This window comes from Benincasa hispida, chromosome 11 (genome assembly GCF_027475165.1).
Source record: "Benincasa hispida cultivar pf3 chromosome 11, pf3_genome.v1.1, whole genome shotgun sequence".
NCBI lineage: Eukaryota > Viridiplantae > Streptophyta > Magnoliopsida > Cucurbitales > Cucurbitaceae > Benincasa > Benincasa hispida.
In genome coordinates, this window is record NC_143488.1 from 88,473,823 (window position 1) to 88,496,365 (window position 22,543).

Consider the following 22,543-nt stretch of genomic DNA (forward strand, 5'->3'; position numbering starts at 1 on the left):
TGAACCTGTTTCTTGGGATCTTCAGTCTACATGTTAGGATTTCCTCACATGTGATTCATCTTTCTATAGACATGAGCCCCATCCTTTCTGAGGTTTTGAAAACTTCTCTCTGGCTAGTCCTTTCGTCAAAGGATCTGCCAAGTTTTCATCAGTCTGTATGAGAAACTCTAATAGTATTGTACTTATGACGTATTTGTTGTCTCTTTTCATTGTAATAATGATATGAACTTTTGCGATTGTTGTAGTATGATAGCTCTAAAAAAGAGCTATAATTCCTAGCTTAATTTAGGCTAATTAATGAATTCTTAATGTCAATTATCCTATTTTATAGGTATTGGGCATCGAGGAGGTAGAATCGAGCAATTGAAGTCAAACGGGATTAATTTGAAGCAATTTGGAAGTGATTTGAGAACTCGGGCATTAAAGGAGGAGGAATGACCAAAATGCCCCTGATTGGAGCATCGCAACCTTCGCTCAACGCTCCAGTGCAACGCTGAAAGGTAGAACACATGGATGCAGGTAGCGTTGCAACGGTACCCAAGAGCGTTGCAACACTACACTTTTAACGGAATGTCGCCAACGTGCACGTGCAACGCAGCGTCGTGCTAGAGTTAAACGCCACTCCAATGCTCGAGGGTTGCTGCTGACAAGATCGTTGCAACGCTCTTTCTAGCATTGCAACGCTGCACCTATGGTATATATATTTTCTTTTTGAATTAGGTAAAGGGAGAAAGGCTGATTTTATGGAGGCCGAAGTGGAGCTTCAATTTCCTTCTTCTCCCTTCAGATTTTAGCATCTTAGCTTAGGTTTTACATTTTATTTTGGTTTGTAATCGATGGATCAGATCTTTATCTCGAGTTTGTCTATGAACCTTTTAGGTAATTTCTATCTAATTTCTTTAAGCAAGAGTTCCTATATTCAATTTCTTGAGATTTCCTTGATTAAATTTGATATTCTTCAACTATATGCCTTCTTTGAATTTTTATGTAATTTAGATTTGCATTTATGTGTTGGACTGATGACCTATCATAATTGCATACCTCTGCTAGTTAATTTCGAGCTCACGCATTTCCTTTTGTTCGTCTATGCTAGAATTTACCCCAAGAGCATAGGATTGAATGTGAATGCTTAGATTTATAGGGTGGATTTGAATCTTAGTAATGCATATTCAACCTAGGTTCCAAGAACAAATTGATCAATTGAATTAGGTTGTCCAATCAATTAGTCAACACAATTAAAGCCTCAATTTTCATGCATGTGAACTTTAATTCTATATGGATGCTATCGAACTCAATAGATTTAAGAGCATATAGTTTAGTTAAGGTTTGCTTTTCGAATCTTGATTAATAATTAAGATGCTAGATCGATTCGATTTTAATTGGTTGTCGGCCTTTGTAGAAACTAGTTAAGCAAGATCGATTTAGTAGTTCTGAGGCATGGAATGGAATATTTGTTTAATTATTGAATTCCATGATAGTAATTGCATAGGGTTCTCTCTCTTGCTCTATAAATTAGATAGACCCCTATCCTAGATTACATTTATCCTTGCATTTTATGTTTCATACGTTTATCTCTTTCACACCAAAACCCCACATTTATTGCTCTAGTTAAAAAATTGATTTAACAAAACAAATCACGCCTCCTTGTGGTTCAACCACGTACTTGCCACTTATGCTACTTGTTAGAATAAGAATAGATTTTCGTGATTTATATATATTTTTGTTTTGGGTTGGAATCGAATTAACGACATCGATTTCCAAGTTCAAACACAGTACTATCGCAATGGATCAATATGGATGGTATTGGTCTTTCCTATATGGGAATCTCTGATAGTAGACTTCTAAGTTAACCTGCTTCTTCATTAGCTATTGCTTGTGCTATTATTTCTGACTCCATCGTAGATTGGGCTAAAATAGTCTGTTTCTTAGACTTCCAAGAAACAACTCTACCTGCTATATTAAAAAGAGCCACTAGTAGTTTTGAATCATTTGAGAGGGAGTTCTAGTCAACATCGTTAAACTCTTCCATGATAGCAGGGAACTTTTGATAGTGTAATCTTAGGTTCAGGATTTTCTTCAAGTACCTCATAACCCTTTCTACATCATTCCAATGCTCTATACGTGGTCTGCTTATAAACCTACAGAGTAATCCTACAACATAAACTATATCAGGCAGCGTATCTGAGACTGCTTATGATGCTCGCGTACTCAGATTGGCTAACACTATCACTAATAACTTGTTGAAATACGTTTTTTTTATTTATTTTATCTAAAACAATTAGGAAAAATTCATATAAAATGTGTTAGCTTAACAAGAAAATCATGCAATTAATTACATTATGCGATCACTAGTATGCAAAAATTCATAATCTTTTTAAATTATAAAATTTAAGCTTTTTGAACGCAGAAATCTACTTAAAGTGATGAAGCTGTTGGGGTTGAAGTCCTAAAATCCCTGGTTGTCTTTATGTAACTTAAGCATGTATATGGTGACATACAAGTGGTGTTGGATCAATACCAGCATGCAGCAGAAGAGAACAGGATCCATAAGCATTCTAATTCATTAATTTTGGTTCAAAAGAAAAATGCTAAAATAGAGTTTAATGGGTTTCATGAACATATCTTGGCCGAACCATCGAAATCTTTATCTCCAGCTGCTAAATCCTCTAAATCCTTGTGTAGACCACCATAAGATCTTCTCTACTATCCTCTTGGTGCTCTAGATTGAGTTGTGGGACTCAAAATAAGCTGGAATCAAAGGGAATATGAAGAAAGCTCACTGAACCAACCCATTGAAGAACACCTTATTCATCCGAATTTTTCAGCAAAATTCAATCAGTTCATCATTCTTTTCTTCACTCCAATCTCTTCAATATATTGCAGACTATCATGCAAAGAGATGTGATGCATGAGATGCAGCTCATGCTTGGAGTAAACCAAAGGAAGAGGTGGATTCCTTGTAAGCTAGTTGAAGATGAACATGAAAAACTCATTTTCAATTTTGTGTAATTTTTCAATTTCTAAAATCTATTTTTATTTTAAAATCATATTTTATTTCTAAAATAAAAATTTATTAATTTTACAAATTAATTTTCTAATAAAATTAATAAATAATTATTTAAACAATTTAAATAATTCTAATTAATTTAATATCCAATATTAAATTAATTTTTACACAAATTCATCTTCATATATTTGAATCATATTTAAATATATTTTCTCCAATTCCGTTTGATTCTAATTTCAACGTTTTAAATTAACTTATCACGCTATTCTAGAGCTAATCCATTTTCGAGCTAGTAGGGGGACTTCATGGACCTACAGATCATGGGTTCCAACGAGTCGAGATTAATCGGCTAAACTCATTAGACCGATCTAACCCCCATTCGTTAACTAATGGGTCACTCCATTAAAGCCATAGTTGAACTCTCCTCACTGTAGATATATTATGTCCACTTGATATAACCATGATTAGTAAGTTAACCCTTCACAAGTTGTTTGTAATAACAGCTGGGTCAAATCTCTATTTTACCCTCAAAATTGTCTCTTGTTCCTTAAGTCCCCACTGATCCCCTAATGAACAATTTTTTTGTGATCCAATCACAAAATCAAGTCCCTCTCATACCAAATGAGAGGGTGGGATCCCTTGTTCAAGCCCCAGAATTAGCACTTAAGGGAATAACCTCTATACTATCCCTAAAGCGAGTAGGAATGAATTTCCTCTTTCACCCTATGTCCCCAATTATCTATCCAGGCTTACCCTTGAAATGACAGTCATATTGAGTCGGCACTATTGAGCCAATCCTCACCTATGCAAATCTAAGGGCAATCCCAGATAAACAGAAGTTCATAGTTAGCTCAGGATTAAGGTCAAGCAACCTAGGTCATCGCTTTGAAATAGTCAGTCTTAAATAGTAAACGACGTTATAAAGTAAGAGTGACTCATTTCGTGGTCCGATCTTGTACAAACTTTTTTGCACAAGGACACCCCTACTCCTCGTGTCCAACATGAACGAATTAGGATCACTTCGTTTGTAGCACTTTACAACTCCTTGTAACAACTACAGAGCATGTCGTATCCAATAGTGTTGCTAGAATAAGGTACCCAACCTTATCCATATACTATAGATCATTTTGACTATTTACTCGAACCTGATCCACCTTTATGTCTCCACATAAAGTTCAAGTATTCATCCAATAGTCAAGGGACTTTTAGGTTTATTGGATTTATATTCAAGCAATATAAATATTCAATAACACCTTTATTGAATTTTCAAAATAAGCTCCATTGTTTACATACCACGAGTTTTAGGACATAAAACCCAATAAGTGGATCATGTCTTAAGTGATAACTAAATTGGTCTGTAATATATGAATATAGGAGGTAAACCTTATCCTGGTAACGCTACGGATGCGGCCCGCTTTGTGGAATAGTTACAAGTGTTGTGACTTGTCACTGATGGTTTGATCCTGATCATTCGTGTAGGGGACATGCGAGCAGGGGCGTCCTATACAAAGAATTTGTATAAGACCTGACCATGAAGTGTTAACGTCTCGTTATATAACACCGTTCATGACAGAGACTTCACTTCATTAGGATAACCATAGGTAACATGAGCTCAATCCTGAGTGAGTTGGGAACTCCTACCATTGAGGGCGGTCCTTTGATTTGCATGGGTGCGAGTAAGCTGCCGACTCAAACCTACCACTTTGGGGATTCGTCTAATTTGGGAGCTGGGAACTCAACTACACAAGATGGAATTCACTCCTTCCCTGAAGCAGGGGTAAGTAGATAGATAGCTTCCTTAAGGGCTGATTCCAAGACTTGAACGATGTAGCGCCACACACCTTCTTATGGCCCGAAAGGTGTCCACACATAGTTGGACTATGTTGTATTGTTCATTAGAGGGATCAATGGTACTTAAGAAGTGAGATGTATCTACAGGGGTATTATTCAAGTCCTGGAGGCACCACTTAAGGAAACACTCATCTACTTACCCTTAAGCGGGAATGAGCGAATTCCATCTTGTATTATTATGTTCCCAACTTACCACTCGGTCTTGTCCCCAAAATGGTAGGTATATTGGGTCGGCGAATCGGCCACTGATGCGTTATTTTATGTTATAAAATAATGGAATGAAATGCGGTGATGGGAATGCGTTGAGAAACAAGTTTTCTCAACGGAATCCAAGTATAAACCCCACTGAGTTTCCTGGTAAGTTCAGGGTCGAACTCAGGAACTAGGGAAAACAATATGCGGTGATAATTTCTAAGAAGACTTTGCGGTAACCAAATAATCAAATTGTTGTTTTGGGTTGTTGTTTGCGATATAAAATAAATGTATGCGACGTATTTGAGAAAAGATCGATTATACGGTAGATACACTGAGTATGCGGAGGAACGGGTTGAGAAGGTCTTTAGCTAGCGTTTCCCGGGAGTGCGTCAAACTATGCGATCATGCTACACTCATGCGACAACAAATCATTTTCCAATGCAAATGCGATGCTCTTAGTTCTAGGATGCATGTGTTGAATGCAATAGTGTCCATAGAGCCTCTTTTCCTATACGATGATGCAAGATGCACACAAAGACAAGGTGACCGCACACAATCATATCCTATCTCTAGGATGCATGCGATGCGTTAATAGCAAACAGTGCTTATTTCTAAGCTCCTATCTCTTGTTTATGCGTTCTAATCTGACTCTCCCGAGCCTAGATTCTAACCTGACTTTTTCAAGCCTAGATTCTGCCCTTAGACTACCCTCCGGAGTATCTCTAATGGACGAATGATGCATACATAATACAAGATAATCGCATAGAATAAAGATCCCCAGTTATGCTAGCAAAGTGTTTCTCAACCCATTCGACAGATTTAGCTACTCATGCATAATAAACAGAGAGTGAACATATATAGAGAAATAAATTCCATTTCTATAGATGAGTTTAAGTACAAAATGACAATAGAAGATAAGGATAGAGAGTCTGGTAACAATCCCTTGCTTCCCAAGGCTTTTACACTGTTGATTCTTTTATGTTCAAACGATATTCCTGCTTCTGCAGAAGTTAGCCCTCTCTCTGATCTCGACGCTTCCGGCACTCTTCCAAGTTTACCGGAATGATCTCTCCGCACAATCTCGTTTCTCTTGCTCCCACCTTAAATAAAAGAAAAACTAAGAACGAGGTTATTCTATCTAAGGGAAAATTCTCTAACTACCCAAACTATCCGAACTATCTGATTCAGAACTCCTTTTTTGAAGGTTGCCTTTGGTATTTATAGAGCTTCGGGGTGAAAGGCGTTTTCTCTCTTATGATTGCACTGATGGGATGGCTTTAATTCTCTGTCTGATGCGCCGAATATTTGTCACCAAAAAGCTGAGTGTACTTGCTATCGTTAGCAGCTTGTCAACTTATTTCGGACTCGACCGTCATCAGCTTTTTATCCCATCGTGATTAATTATGCTTTTCACCCAGATGCGCCCACCAAGTTGCGCTGGCTCTATGTGGTAATCCTTATTGAGCAAATGTTTGTGAGCACAAATCACCGCAAAGCCTTGCGGTAACGCTGCGCTCGACCTTTGCTTTCTTGTGATCTCATTTTACGCTTTGCGTCAACGCATATTCTGCACAAAAATACAAAATTTAACTATTTCTATGCGATGAACGCATGTGACCGCAATATTATAAACTTGATGTTTTTTGGACGCAATCTTATATATTTTATCAATGCAAACCTGCATTGTTTAATAACTTAGCATTGTAATAACGTGCATTTCTACCCGTTATCAGCCACCCTCATCCATGCAAATCAAAGGAAAATCCCTCGTGAATCGAAGTTCATAATATACTCAAGATTAAGACTAAGTCGCCCAGGTCATCCTATTGAAATAGAAACCTGACTAGTCAACGGTGTTACATCTAGTGGTTAATATTCCGTGGTCTTGTCTTATACAAACTCATTGCATAAGATACCCTCATTCACATGTCACCTAAACGAACATGTTGGATCATTACGTTTGTATCAAATACAAAGTGGGTTGTATCCATAGTGTTATTAGGATGAGGTACCCAGCCTTATCCCTATATTATAGACCCTTTAGGCTGTATCTTGAACATTGATCCTTGTATGTCTTCACATATAATTCAAGATTCATAAGACAACCTTGGATGTGTTGGGTTTTATGTCTTAAAACTCGTAGTTTGTAAACATTAGAACTTATTCTGAGAATTCGATAAAGTTGTTGTTGAATATATTGTTTTTTAGAAATCCAATAAACCTAAGTCCCTTGACTATTATATGAATACTTAAACTTTATGTGGAGACATACAAGTGGATCAGGTTCGAGTAAATAGTTAAAATGATCTATAGTATATGAATAAGATTGGGTACCTTATTCTGGTAATACAATTAGATGCGGCCTACTTTGTAGTTGTTACAAAGAGTAGTAAAGTGCTACATACGAAGTGGTCCTAATTTGTGCATGTTGAGACATGAGGAGTGGGGGTGTCCTGTGCAAATGAGTTTTGTGCAAGATCGAACCACGAAACCTATCACTCTTACTTTATAACGCTGTTTACTATTTAAGACTAACTATTTCAAAGTGATGACCTAGGTAACTTAACCTTAATCCTGAGCTAACTATGAACTCCTGTTGTTCGGGATTATCCTTTGATCTGCAAACGGTGAGAGTAGATCAATTGCCTCTACTCAGTAAGCTTACCATTTTGGGGATAAGACCGGATGAATAGCTGGGAACATAGGGTGCAAGAGAGAATTCACTCCTACTCGATTAAGGTTAGTAGAGAGGTTGTTCCCTTCAAGTGCTGATTCTGGGTCTTGAACAAGAGGTCTCACCCTCTCATTGGTCAGAGAGGGATTCGATTTGTCGACTGGATCACAAATCAATTATTCATTAGGTGATCAGTGGAACTTAAGGAACAAGAGGTAATTTCGAGGGCAAACAGAGATTCGACCCAACCGTTATTACGAGCAACTTGTGAATGGTTAACTTACTAATCATGGTTATATCAAGTGGACATAATATATCTACAGTGGGGGGAGTTCAGTTATGGGCTTTAGTGGAATCACCCATTAGTTAACGAATGGGGGTTAGATCGGTCTAATGAGTTAGCCGATTAATCTCGGATCGTTGGAGCTCATGATCTATAGGTCCGCGAGGTCCCCCTACTAGCTCGTAAATGGGTAAGCTTTAGGGTAGCTTGAGAAATTAATTTGAAACGTTCAAATTAAACGAAACAAGAGAATAAATATTTAAATATGATTTAAATATATGAAGATGATTATTGTGCAAAAATTAATTTAATATTTGATATTAAATTAAATAACTTTTTAAATTAATTTATGAAATTAATTTAAGAAAATCAATTTTTGAATTAAAATGATTTAAAAGTCATTTTTTGTTTTAGAAAGAAAATGGAAAAACAATTTGCATGGTTGCACAAAATGGAAAATAGATTTTCTCCATTACCATCATCTTTATGCTCACACAAAAACCATTATCTTCTCTACTTTGATTCTCCAAGCATGAGCTACAAGCCATGCATTCCATCACTTTGCATATTCATCTAAATATATAAAGAAAAATGGAGTTGTTGGAGAAGAAGAAGAATACATAATTTTGAAAAGAGAATTTTCGGTGAAGAAGAAATTGTCTTCTTCAATTTGCTGCTATGAGCTTTTCTTGTTTCTTTACATCTTCAAGCAGTTCTTGAGTCCCACAACTCTGGCTAAAGCTCCAAGAGCATAGTAGGAAAGGCTTTGAGATGGGTCACGTTGATATCAAATGAAGACAACAGCTGAACAGACGTTTTCTTGGAGAGTTCATCAAAGGTATGTTCTGAAAACCCATTTTTTATGAAGAGCATGCTCTAGTTTTTGTCAAAATTAGTGAATTAGAATGCTTATAGATCCTTGATACTTCCGCTGCATGTTATTTAACTCTTACAAGATGTTAGTTTATTGGATTTAGGGTTATTAAGACAAAATAGGCAATAATACAAACAATAATATTTATTGATTTAACATCTATAACTCTTTATTGATGACGATCAATTAATAACATTACTATCTACGAGTTTTAGGACATAAAACCCAAGAGGGACCTAGTGGACCTGCAGTTTAGAAGCTCCAACAATATGAGATTAATTGGCTAAACTCGTTAACCAAATTAATCAATATTCGTTAACTGTAGGTACACTTCACTAAAGACCCACAGTTGCACTCTTCTCACTACAGATATATTTTTGTGTCTACGAATATAGACCAATAATAGCAAGTTAGTCCTTCACAAGTGTTCATAACACCAACTAGGTAAAATTACCGTTTTACCCTTGGATTACCTCTATATCCTTAACTACCAATGCTCCTCTAATGAACAACCTGTTTATGGTCCAACCAATAAACAGAAACTCCTCTCAGGCAAATGAGAGGGTAGGACCCTTTGTTCAAGTCCCAGAGATACCACTTAAGGAAACACTCATCTACTTACTCTAAAGTCGGGAATAAGTGAATTCCATCTTGTATTATTATGTTCTCAACTCCTCACTCGGTCTTATCCCCAAAATGATAGGCTTATTGAGTCGGAAAGTTGGCCACTCTCACCCATACAAATAAAAGGACAATCCCTCATGAACATGAGTCCATAATACACTCAGGATTAATACTAAGTTTCCTAGGTCATCCAATTGAAATAGAAACCAAACTAGTTAACAACGTTACATCTAGTGGTTACTATTTTGTGGGTCGACTTATGTAAATTCATTGCATAGGCTACCCCCACTCACGTGTCACCTACACGAACACGTTGGATCATTGTATTTGTATCAAGTACAAAGTGAGTCGTATCCATAGTGTCACCAGGATAAGGTGCCCAGCCTTATCCCTATACTATAGACCCTTTAGGTTGTTTCTTGAACATTGATCCCTATATGTCTCCACATACAGTTCAAGACTCATAAGGCTGTCTTGGATGTTAGTTTATTTTATTTAGGGTTATTAAGATAAAATAGAATACAACACAATCAATAAAATTTATTGAATTAACATCGACAACTCTTTATTGATGATGGTCAATTGATAACATTTACTATCAACAAGTTTTAGGGCATAAAGCCCAATAGTCAGAAATGAACCTACAAAAGAGAAAATTGTTATAGGTTGAGTCGCGGATCTCGCTCTCTTTAAGACGTTTTATGACTCTGCCCTTGTGCAAGTAGTTTAACAATGGCCTGCCATTCCTAAAATAAAACAGCCCAGATAGTACTATCTCGAATGGAACTGCACTGGAACCGGTCGAAAAACTCACACTATTTTCTACTTTTTGCTCCGGAAAAAAAAAATGAATTGGAGAATAGAGAGAAGAGAATGAATCGTGTTTTTCTTCTCTGAAAATGATTCAATTTTTAGGCTCGAGGGCCAACGAAAACGCGCGAAAAGTGGGGAGATGAGCGGCCAAGCGCGAGAGGCGCACCAATGGGTAGGAAAAAATGGACGAATTGCGCGGTTGAACGTGGAATGTTTGAGAAAAAAGAGAAATAATATTAAGTGGAATAGAAAAAATAATTTTATTTAAACCTCACCTCACCCCGTACGACCGGACGGTGACGGCGCACATGTGGAAAAACCACCAATCCCCATTTGCCTATCTCCTCACCTCCTCTAAAACATGGGTACCCCTGGCCCAAACCCAAAACTAGAGGTGAGGATATGTAAACATCGTTATGAGTTGAAAGGACCATCACAACAGCAGTAGATGGACGAGCGTCTTAAAATTGTAGGAATGGCTACCTCCGGTAGACAAAAGATAATTGTGATCGAATGGCTTGAACGGCATGGGAAGTCGAAAATGAACCTACAGAAGAGAAAACTATTACAGATTAAGTCGTGGAGTTCACTCTTTTTAAGACGTTTTATGGCTCTGCCCTCGTGCAAGCAATTCAACAATGGCCACGCTGTCCCCAGGATAAAACAACCCATATAGTACTGTCTCAAATGGAATTGCACTAGAACCGGTCAAAAAACTCACACCCTTTCTACTTTTTGCTCGAGAAACAAAAGTGAATCAGAGAACAAAAAGAAGAGAAGAAGAGAATGGATCGTGTTTTGCTTCTCTGAAAGCGATTCAATTAATAGGCTTGAGGGCCAATGAAAACACACAAAAGGTGTAGAGACGAGTGACCGAGCATGAGAGATGCACCAATGGGTGGGAAAATAATATTAAATGGAATAGAACAAAAAATAATTTTATTTAAACCTCACCTCATCGTGCCTGACCAGACAGTCGCAACATGCATGTGGAAAGACCATCAATCCTCATTTGTCTATCTTCTCACCCCTCTAAAATATAGGTACCCCTTGGGACCCAAAACCAAAATTAGAGGTGAGGATATATGAAGGAACTCCCCTTTCTTGATTTAAGCAATGTGGGATTCTCCTTTTCACAAAATCCATGAAAAACTCAACTTTCCATTCTTCTCTTTAAAACAAAATTTTAACCAACAAGTCTATTAAATATGATATTACATGTTTAAATGTGTTAGAATTTTGTTGTGAAGTTATATAAAAAGTAGATGCATAGGTATTTGAACCTTTAACTTCAAGGAGAAGATTAGTATTTGTCAATTTTCATTAAATTATGCTAACTTAATTTGGCGATAAAGCAAATTCAAAAACCTATTAAAAGTATTTTTATAATAACCCTAAAAATATAGATTCATTTGATAACACTTTCATTTTTAGTTTTCCACTTTTAAAAATTGTGTTTGTTTTATTTCAATTTTTCATTCATGATTTTCGTTGTTTAAAAGAACATTTGAATTCCTAGCTAAATTCTAAAAGCAAGAACATGAACCATAATTTTATTTTAAATTTTTTTAAAACTTAACTTCATTTTTTAAAAAAATTAATATTGATGAATAACAAAATATAGAAACTTGTAGCTAGAAGTAGTATTTATAGACTTAAAACCATAAAAACTAGAAACTGTATGGTTATCAAATAAGATCTATTTCAATCCATTTTCCAAAAAAAACATTTTCAGGAGAAAGTTGATTTGAGCAATCTTCCAAATGAGATTAAATAGTCAATGGGAATTTGAGACATAAAGTTAGCATTAAAATCCAAACACAACAATACAAAACTTTCAATTTCAGTGATTTTTGGAAGCACTTTGGTGACATTTAGCTATGAAATTAATCAGAATACCGGCTGACACAAAAACAAACTTGAAAACTTGTGTGTTTTAAAAATGGAAGAAGACAGAATATAGACAACAAAGGCTTTTTTTTTTTGTCTTTTCATAACATTACCTTGATATTATCAACCCTCCTCTTATGGAGTTCCAATCCCCACTAATTGTATATTGAAATGCTTGATTAACTAATATTGTTAGCCAACCATTCAAATTCTTGGCTGTTGTTCCACTTGTCTTTTTATATTTACTTTTATCCTAAGTTTTAATGTTGTTGTTTACTTCCATTCCAATATTGTCTCTTTAGATTTCCTCGTTCGAGTTATATTAGCTTTAATACCACATTAGAATAATATAGACTATAGAATTTCACCCTAAGTCTAATTAATAATAGGAATACTTCGTATATTTTTAAAGATTATGAAGTCTCTCATCTTTTCGATCTAAAATATGATAGTTTAACAAATAAATAAGTGTGATATTTTGTTTTAAATAAGTCATGAAAAACATGAAATTATTTTGAATTAAGAAAAGGTAGAAAGAAATTCTAGAGTTGTGTCAAAAAAAATAATAAAAATAGAGCTAATCCCTATTTTAATAGAACAAATAATGGTGTTTCCATAAGCACTTCGGGGTAAATTTTAATAAAACAATGGGACAATTATAGATTAACCTCTATTTTGGTATCTATATTTTAGAATTTATTCAATTTTAGTTTATATATTATCAAATGTCTAATTTTAGTTTTCGCACTCATTTTAAATAAATCTTTAAATTTAGTCTTTATAATATAGTTTGTATTATTGTTTTGTTTCAAAAACTTTTAATTATCTATCGATATTTTCACAATAATTTTTAGAAACATAATCGTATATTGTATTTTTTTAAAAAATGATAATTATTATTTAACTAATTTTGATAAAAAAAAATTAACTTCGAAAAATTAAATTTAAGATTTATTAAAAGTATAGGGATTAAAATTAGACATTTGAAGTTATAAGAACATAAATTAAACAAACTCCAGATTACATAAATCAAAATGATATTTTAACCTAAAAATTATTAAGGATCGAGCATAATCTCGCATGAACCAAAAGTAGAAGATTCATTCTATAAAAATAAATGAAAACATTTTCGATGACAAAAATTGGGTAATTGTTAGAATTAGTACAAAAATGTTTTCATCTTTTACAAAATATAACTTTCTTTTTGACCAATTATTTTAATAACTCGCCTCGATGCTATCTCGGTCAAAATCAATACTGAGACCAGAATAAAAATTTAACTTCTTTTACATTCGAATGGCCAACTTTTTGGACTTTCTAGGTGATTATTGGCCAGGAAGAAGATCAAGATTGAATAAAAATGAAGAGAAAAATAAGTGTTTTTGGTCCATTATTATTGCATTATGTAGGGTCAATTTTCCTCCGAGGAAGAAGGAGGGTTTATTCTCTTCTATTCTTTTGGTTCCCATTTTGATTTCTAGTCGTTCACACTAGATTTTTTTTAAAAAAAATTCGAGACCTTTTTTCAAAAAATATCTTTAAAAGACTCGTAAAATCTCTTAAAATTTTCAACTTACCTAAAAAATCAAAACGATAAAATCTTTAAAACTTTTACTCTATAAGTCTTATATTGGTCACTATCCTTATCTTGACCGAAATTTTCCCCAAACACAAAATTGATGGTTCAAATGTGTCACTTTTAAAAATTTTGTTTTGATCTCATTATCGATCTCAGCCAAGATAGCAACCTATTAAAATAATTGACCAAAAAATGTGTTATTTGTGAAAGATGAAAACTTTTTTACACTAATTTTTATACAGTTACCCACATAAATTCTTCAGAGAGAGTTGAGAATTATAAGTCAATATAATCCCATGTGAGAAACATACCAAATTTAAAGAGAATATAACATCATACCATTCTAGAAATAATGACGGACCTATTATCTCGATACATAAGAACTTATTTGAAAGTAAATTAAGATCGAACAACAACTGTTACTATTATAATATTTAACTTAACATCAATCTGGTTTCGTCTTAAAAGTAAATTTTAATTTAAAAAACAGAAAGATGACAAGAGGTTTTGAAAACAATACAAAAAAAAGGAAAAAAGAAACCAGATATATATACTATATATATAAATAGATAGATATATTGAAATTGAAGAAGACCTTGCTGAGTGAGATTAGAGGGTGAAGAAAATTAGCAATGGAGGCGACAGCTTTGGTACTGAAGAACGAGGAGAATCTAAGAATATGTTGGACGGAAGGTCAAACTCAGGCCATAAGACGTGTCAAGAGACGGCGGAGAGACCCAGCTGCCGCCACCACCGGTCAAACTAATAAGCAGCAGTTGCCGAAGCAACAATCTGATCAAGCTCCGACCACCACTATGAAGCGTAGTTCAAGATTTCGTGGCGTTAGCAGGTAATTCATAATTTCTTCGTTTTGTTATCTACGTTACATATGATTTAAAAATCTAAATTAAGCTTATAAATATTTTTTTTCTACCCATATATATATATTTTTTAATTTTGTTATCTAGTTTTTACAAATATTTTTAAATTTTAAGCCACGAATCAAGATGAAAAAATTTGTGTTCCTATTTTGAATTTGATTAAGAATTCAAATGACTTATGAAATTAAATGAAAACTACCAAAAAAGAAAAGGGTAAAAAACAAACAAACATAATTTTATACCGTCAAATAGTTAACAAATATGTCTCAATTTTTTTAGATTTTATTTATTTATGATTTTAAAATTTGGTTAAGACTTCAAATGTTTCATTAACAAATATGAAAGTTATTATTGAAATTGTATTTTAAGTTTAAAAACACTACTTTCTCATTTAATATAACAATGTTGAAAAATAAAAATGTTCTTTATGATTAACAGTTTATCGGATAACCATATGATTTTTGAAAATTTAAGACATTATCAAACGTAATGATCTTCGTTTGTGCTCATAGCAATTCTATCGTAATGAACAGACACAGATGGACGGGTCGATTTGAAGCTCATTTATGGGATAAACTTTCTTGGAATATGACACAGAAGAAGAAGGGCAAACAAGGTATTAACAATATTTTCAAATTTATAGATCTCTCTCTTTTTACTTAATTTCTTATGGGGTTAATTGCGATCTAAATCTCTTTGAATTTTTGTTTTTTCTATCTCATCTTGACGATCCTTTTGATCTCCCAACAGTTTATCTTGGTGAGTAATTAATTAACTTCAAATTAATATTCCAAGCCTTTTTTAATCTCTCTAATTAAATAGCATGCTCATGTGTTTGGTTATATATATATATGTGATAGGAGCTTATGATGAAGAAGAATCAGCTGCAAGAGCATATGATTTAGCAGCACTCAAGTATTGGGGTGTAACAACCATCACTAATTTCCCTGTAAGACTTCTTGTTAAATAACCCATTTTTCATTCTTAATAATAAAAAATTTTAAGTTGATAGGCTACAACTTGAATATTACTCGAGGTCTAACAAATAAACTATTACTACAAAACAGGAAGAAAAAGGAAAATAGTTGTCGTTATACCTTTAAACTTGAGGGTTTGTAATATTACTTAAATATATGTATACTGAAGAAATATGAATATTTTCAATCTCATTTAATGAATGTAGATATCAGAGTATGAGAAAGAGATTGAGATAATGCAAACAATGACAAAGGAGGAATATTTAGCCTCTTTAAGAAGGTAATTTTGGATTGAAATTAAAGATTATAATTGGGTTTTTAATTAGCTTAATTAAGTCTGATTTACATATGATAAACTGATTTGTTTTCAGAAAGAGCAGTGGCTTCTCAAGAGGTGTATCAAAGTATAGAGGAGTTGCAAGGTGAAGGTTTTTTTTGTTCTTATATTTGGTGATGTTCCTTAGAAAGTTATTTATACAGCCAATCAAAAAGGGGAAATAATCAAATAGAAATTTTGGTGAATTTATGTTTAATTAATGCAGGCACCATCACAATGGTAGATGGGAAGCAAGAATAGGGAGAGTTTATGGGAACAAATACCTCTATCTTGGAACTTACAGTGAGTAATTCTAAACAAAAAGTTTATTTTCTTTCTTATTATTAAAAAATTATTTAATAACGATTTTCTTTTGCCTATTTTGACGATATTTTTCAAAATTAAGCCTTAGTTTGTGGGTTGGGTTCACCTAATAGCTAATAAGAATCTAGCTCAGAGGGAATAATAGGTTTAAGTACTCATGATTATTATATTGTAAGAAGATGTGCACAAACTAACTCAAATACTCATGATTATTATATTAAAAAAATGTATACTTTGATATATAAATAAAATAATGAAAAAGCTACATTCTAGTTCTTAAATTTTGAGTATAATATCACAAAGCGTCATCTGTTTCATGGTACACGGAAGATTGTTTGGTTGGCTATTATTCGCGTCTTTCTCTAGATTTTATGTGGTGAGCGTAATAAACATCTTTTCTGAGATTCATTTTCTAGTTTTGATAGTTTCATGGATCTAGTTGGGGTCTTCTCTTATTTCATTTATTGACTAAAATGTTTCTTTTCTAAAAAAAATAAAAATAATAAAAAAGAGTATTTGAGTATAGTATCTATTTGATCCATAGGTTTCAAAACGTCATATTTTTACCCTTAAATTTTGAGTTTAGTTTTCATTTGGCCTAGATTTCAGTTTTACTCTTGATTAACTAATACTTGCTTTTGGTCTTTGGTGTTAACTTTCCACTATTTAATTTAAAATAATTATGATGTTGATTTTTGAAATAATTCTAACACCGAGTAAAAATTAGCGGTCAAATCATCATAGCTCAATGACCAAATTTTAAGTCCAATTGACATATGAGTGTGTTAGTAACCACGAGGTCTGTGGTTCTATTCCTGATAGTAAACAAAAAAAAATAAATAATACAAATTATTGAAAAGTAATTTAATTATAAGTAATTCAATTTTTAATTGACTAATAGAAAATTAACATTAAGGACTAGAAGTGGACATAATACAAACTCAAGCATAAAAATATAAAACTCAAAGCCTATAACTAGATGAAAACTAAACTCAAAACTAAGTATAAAAAATGTATAATTTTGAAACATAGTTAACAAATAGAAACCAACCTCAAAACTAAGTACAAGCATAATATTTTAAATTTTATAGACCAAATAGAAACCATATACAAAACTTAGGGACAAAAAAATATTTCTTTAAAATAACTCTTCTAACAAAACATTAACATAACTATGTTCTTCACTACTCGAATGTTTTTAAGTATAAATTAGTCATCTTAGTAATTGGTGAAAGGTTAAAGAAGATCAAATCAAATTATTTGTAGATATCGTTTGTTCTAATAACATAGAAAGTATAATGTCAAATTAGTGGAAAAAAGATAAATTTAAGTCATTCAGAAATACAATTAATACAACCATTAAATTTATGTTACTCTTAATACTCTCTTTTATAGAGTAAAGAGTACAAGATTTGTCATGTTGAATTTGAATACTAATCACAAATTTGTTTCATCTTTCCACCACAGGCACTCAAGAAGAAGCTGCTCGAGCTTATGATATGGCCGCTATTGAATACCGAGGGATCAATGCAGTCACCAACTTCGACTGGAGCAATTACATGGCCTGGCTAAAGCCTCCTCCGCCGCCATCCGCCACCCAGAGCGAAGCCCATATGGCAACAGACCCCCACAATGAGCTCTGCAACTCCAGCTCAATCCCAGCTGATGAAACTTCACTCTTCAAAAACCATCACTACGACATCGATTCCTTTCATTCCCTTCAAAAGCAAGAGCTTCTCGAGAGCTGCAACACCCCGCTCAATGCTTATGCTAGATCTTCTTCTGCATCAGCACTCGACCTCCTTCTTCGATCATCAATTTTCAAGAAACTGGTCGAGACCAACTCAAATCTCTCAGTGGATGAGGCTGATAATGGAGAAGAGGCAAAGACTCGAGTGCAGCTCGACAGTGTATTTGACGAGTTTGGAGATATCTTCTGTGATAGACTTACAGATGTACCATTAGTTTGCAGCTCCAACAAAGAGCTGCAAGAAAGTGAGCTTCATTCGTACTTCAATGGCACATTTCATCGTTTCAAAGCAGCCTGAAAGTGTGCTTCATGTCATTGTTAATATCATCGTATTGAACATGTTAATATGGGAGTTAGAACTCGACTCGATCGGTCGACAGTTTTCTTTGTATTTTTGTGGACATAAGTAAACCAACTATTCAACATTTCCCTCTTCTCTATTCAGATCTGTTCTATAACGAATATGGATAAACCAAGAGAAAACAACTACATGAATCTCAAATATTGCAGAATCACAGAAAAGTAATAACCCAGAACTCAAGCAAATTGCCAAATCAAAAAAGTAATCGGTTCAGTGATGGAATTCAACATCCTAATGCTTCGATCTAACTCTGCAAAGAAATTACATTTATAATGTGCTGTCGGTAATACATACTCTGCAACCCATTAATTAGCATCAAAATTGCTTCCTTTTGTTCTTCAAAATTCTATCCCTTTTTGTGTAAACATATAAGAAAGCAAAGAAAAGTACTACAGATACTGACACAGAACCCCAGGGAAATGGAGGGTCTTTAAAGCAAACCAACGATGCCTCCAGTTCTTGAGATGCATTGTAGACGATGGAGTGAAGCGTGTAAAGGTCATGATCTGAAGATCTTACGTAATACAAAGCCATCTCGAAGTCAAAATGCGACATTGCAGACACCACTTTGTCCAGCTTATATTTGAAAAGATTCCACCGCTGTATGAACTCAGTGCGTTGTTTCGGTTTTAGCAGATTTCTATCACCACCATGAGCAGCTACAGAGTTAAGAACATCAATCGCACTAGTGATACTGCTATTCAATGTTGTCAATATAAGGTTTCTCCTCCCTGCATCCTTCTGAACAAAAGATAAGGTTGATACCTCTGAGAATGGACCAAAAGGAGTTTGCCCGATGCTCCACGAGTAATCGACAATGGTGTCGTTGTGCCTTGAGCTCCAAGCTAAGTGGGTAGGCGACACTCCCCACATACTTTGTAAAATTGAACCAATAAGTGGCCTCTCAAGGTCCCTTGTATGTGTAAATACATGGCGCCCATTACAGCTATAATCACTCACAGTCTGAGTATTCTTAGTCCTTACAGCAATAACCATGTCTGTAAATGCCACAGATTGATGGTAACGATCAAGCAACAAGATTGTATTCAAATTCAAATCGAAAACATAGACCGGAATCACTCTAGCCATCTCCTCCTCCTCGGGGAATCCAGCCCTTCTAAACTCCTCAGCAGAATCAGACAGAATCTGATGCAATCTTTTAGAATCCAAATACTCGTTCACAATCAAAGTATAGTTATCAAACAAAAACCTCGAAGTATATGAATTCGTAGACCGAGAAATGGCAAAAGCACAAATTGGGCACTTAGCATAGCTCACACTATAAGTCTTAAAGCTCAAAGATTGCTCACCCAACAACATCCCACCATCCCTCAAGGTTCTCTCAATAGACTTCCAATCCAAATCACCTCCATCACTACTCTCAGATCCATATATGTGTACAAATTGAACAACCAATGAACTCTCAAAAGGAACAGGAATTCTCATAGAAGGAACTAAATGAACCTGATAAGCACTCCAAACCAACGATGCCAAATCCGCCAGCAGCGCCTTCTGGGACTTCGGCCGGCCATGCAAGGTCGCCAAAGGATGAAACTCTCCTCTAGGAAGAACCCCATCTCCAGAAAGCGACGGTCCATAATCAACAGGCCCTGCACCCAAATCAACCCACAAATACCTTTCTCCACCAGTCCAAATGCTTCCTAAACACTTGGTAAAACCAGGGGATGATTCCCCGTGGCCATAATTGTAAGCATATGGCTTCGATTGAGAGCCCAAATTAAGCAAATATATGTAAACCCCTTGACCGGATTTCTCCTTCTCATAATCCTGCTTTATGACACGGTCCACAGACTCATAAGGAACAGCAAGAAGCGAAGATCGGAGGCTAGAAGCAGTATTAGAGATTTCAGATTTCAAGATCTCAGATAGATGAGAAGCCAAAGAGGGGGCATGAGATACATCGAGATGGAGAGAATGTTTAACCGCAAGACGGTGTTGATACGAATCAAAAGGAGCAATGACATGAAAATGATCAGAAGGGAGAGAAGCAGAGAGGAAAGAGGAAAGATGGGTCGATGAATCGGAGGGAAAATCACCAACAAGACGGACATGGAGAGAGAAAGAGAGGGAGAGAGAGAGGAGAGAAGAGATGAAAGCAGGGATGAGAGGAGGAGGAGAAGAAGAAACCGAGAGAGATTTCTTGAGGGACGATGAGAGGGAGAGAAATGTGTCGTTGGAGGCATGTGGGTCGAAGCGAGATTGCTGAGCGAGAAATGAATCGAGGCCGAGGATCGGAGCGGAAGTGGCGGTGGCGATGATGAACAGAAAGAGGATCGCCGCGGCGGCGACGGCGGCGGAGGTGGTGGTGGGCATTTTTAGGGTTTTAGATTGGATTGGATTGATTGATTGGAAATGGAGAAGATGAGGAAATGGATGTGATTATGAGATGATTATGGTTCTGTTATGGATTCAGAAGAAAACCCATTACAATTAAGGAAGAATTGAAGAGGAATTGAAGAGGAATTGAGGAAGAAGAATGGCGGAGATGATCGTATTGAGTGGGAGCGAGTCCAGTGTTGTCTCTTGACGAGTCAACCAGGACATTGGAATTTGCAACAAAATTAGATTATTGATTCCTCCTCTTTTTCTTCTTCTTTCCTCTGCAGAGAAGAGAGAATTATCTTTTAAAACATTATATTTTTGGAAAATAGAAATTAATTTCTCTCCTTAATTATTTTAAAATTTTAGACTAACTATAACAATTAAAATTATAAATTTGGTACACTCAATTTTGTTAATCAGAAATTAATTTAGACTTTGTTTAAGTACAACAATTATGAAAATCAAACTTTCAATCTCTAATGAAAAATATCGTATCAATTACCATTGAGCTATTAATTTTGTACTAAAAGATTGTTATCATATATTGCTAATCTAAACTTCATTAAATACAAGATGAATGGAATATTTAGATCAAAATAGTTAACATTCATCAATTTGGGCAGCTATTTCATTTTTTTCCTCTATTTTTCTCTAATTATTTAGAGAGAATTACATGGCACTTTTTCTTCCGAATCAAGTGAAAAAAGTAATGGAGATGTTCGTTTCAAGAAAATGATAGCTTGCTAAGTCCTTTTTTAGTTCAACATTGAGTGAAGAGGTCTGAATCAATTTAAACTTGTGTTTAGGCATCACCCTTTCAAGGAGGCCAAACAGCTTCTTCTGTGGTTAAACATAAACAAGGCCTTTTTGTTCTATCTGATGAGAAAGAAATTGAAACATTTCTCAAGACAAAGAAAGACTCCATGAAGTCCTAATTGATTACATTCTTTTGCATGATCTACATTGGTATAAACATGCTTTTCCTTTCAACGAGTATAGCTTAAGCTCTCTATTATCCAATATGGGGAAATTTTTTCTTCTGTAACTTGTGATTTCTCCCTTTTGTAAATTGCATACTATCAATGAACTTTGTTTCCCATAAAATGGTAAGCTCTGGGATAGGAATTACTTTAGTTTCAACTATCACTGCAAGGGGAAAGAATCTGCCATCTCAAATTCACTTTAATTCCTTCAATAGTTGTATATCCCACTATACTATCTACAATCCACACAAACCACCACCACCACCACCACAACAACAAAAAAAACTCATTCCTTCTAAAACCTACGTAAAGAGAAGTTACGGCTTTAAATAACGGTAGGAACTAAGAGAAAACGAAACCCTCGCAACTCACTGATGACATGTATTAAAGATCTGAATCATCGCTATCACTGTAGCAGTGTGAATCCCAAAATTTTGAGACAACCTCGTCGTGTTTAATGATAGGACGAAGAGCATTGGTATAATCTATACAACGTATAATTCCAATATCACCATCATAAGAGGCAGTGACAATTCTACACCCATCAGCAGCCATTGAGGATAATGTCGTGCTGCCCTCTTTATAGTCACCGAACCAACAACTCAAAGAATTCGCCGGTGCGCCTGAATTGACCTCCCAGACGTGTACATAAACATCATCTGGACATCCCGTAACAACTTTGTAGGGATCCATGTGCAGGAAGCTCACTGGTCCACTATGTCCATCCAATTCAGCTAATGGTTTAGGTTTAAGAACATCCTGGTTTCTTCTTACATCCCAAAGCTTTGCACTGCACAAAACAGTATGCTTTATTTTAT

The 22,543-nt window shown here is 34.9% G+C and overlaps 2 protein-coding genes across 2 annotated transcripts; one reads left to right on the forward strand and one right to left on the reverse strand.

Annotated features, from left to right (window-relative positions):
• Positions 1–15,244: 15,244 nt before the first annotated feature.
• LOC150033014 (AP2-like ethylene-responsive transcription factor At1g16060) lies at positions 15,245–18,336 on the forward strand. Its single transcript, XM_090307100.1, has 7 exons — positions 15,245–15,287; positions 15,422–15,430; positions 15,532–15,620; positions 15,855–15,928; positions 16,020–16,070; positions 16,191–16,267; positions 17,756–18,336. The coding sequence occupies exons 1-7, from the start codon at positions 15,260–15,262 to the stop codon at positions 18,334–18,336; spliced, it is 909 nt and encodes a 302-aa protein (XP_090163226.1). The 5' UTR covers positions 15,245–15,259.
• Positions 18,337–18,584: 248 nt separating this feature from the next.
• Positions 18,585–21,030, reverse strand: LOC120091059 (uncharacterized). Its single transcript, XM_039048866.2, has one exon. The coding sequence runs from the start codon at positions 20,731–20,733 to the stop codon at positions 18,715–18,717; it is 2,019 nt and encodes a 672-aa protein (XP_038904794.2). The 5' UTR covers positions 20,734–21,030; the 3' UTR covers positions 18,585–18,714.
• Positions 21,031–22,543: the final 1,513 nt, after the last annotated feature.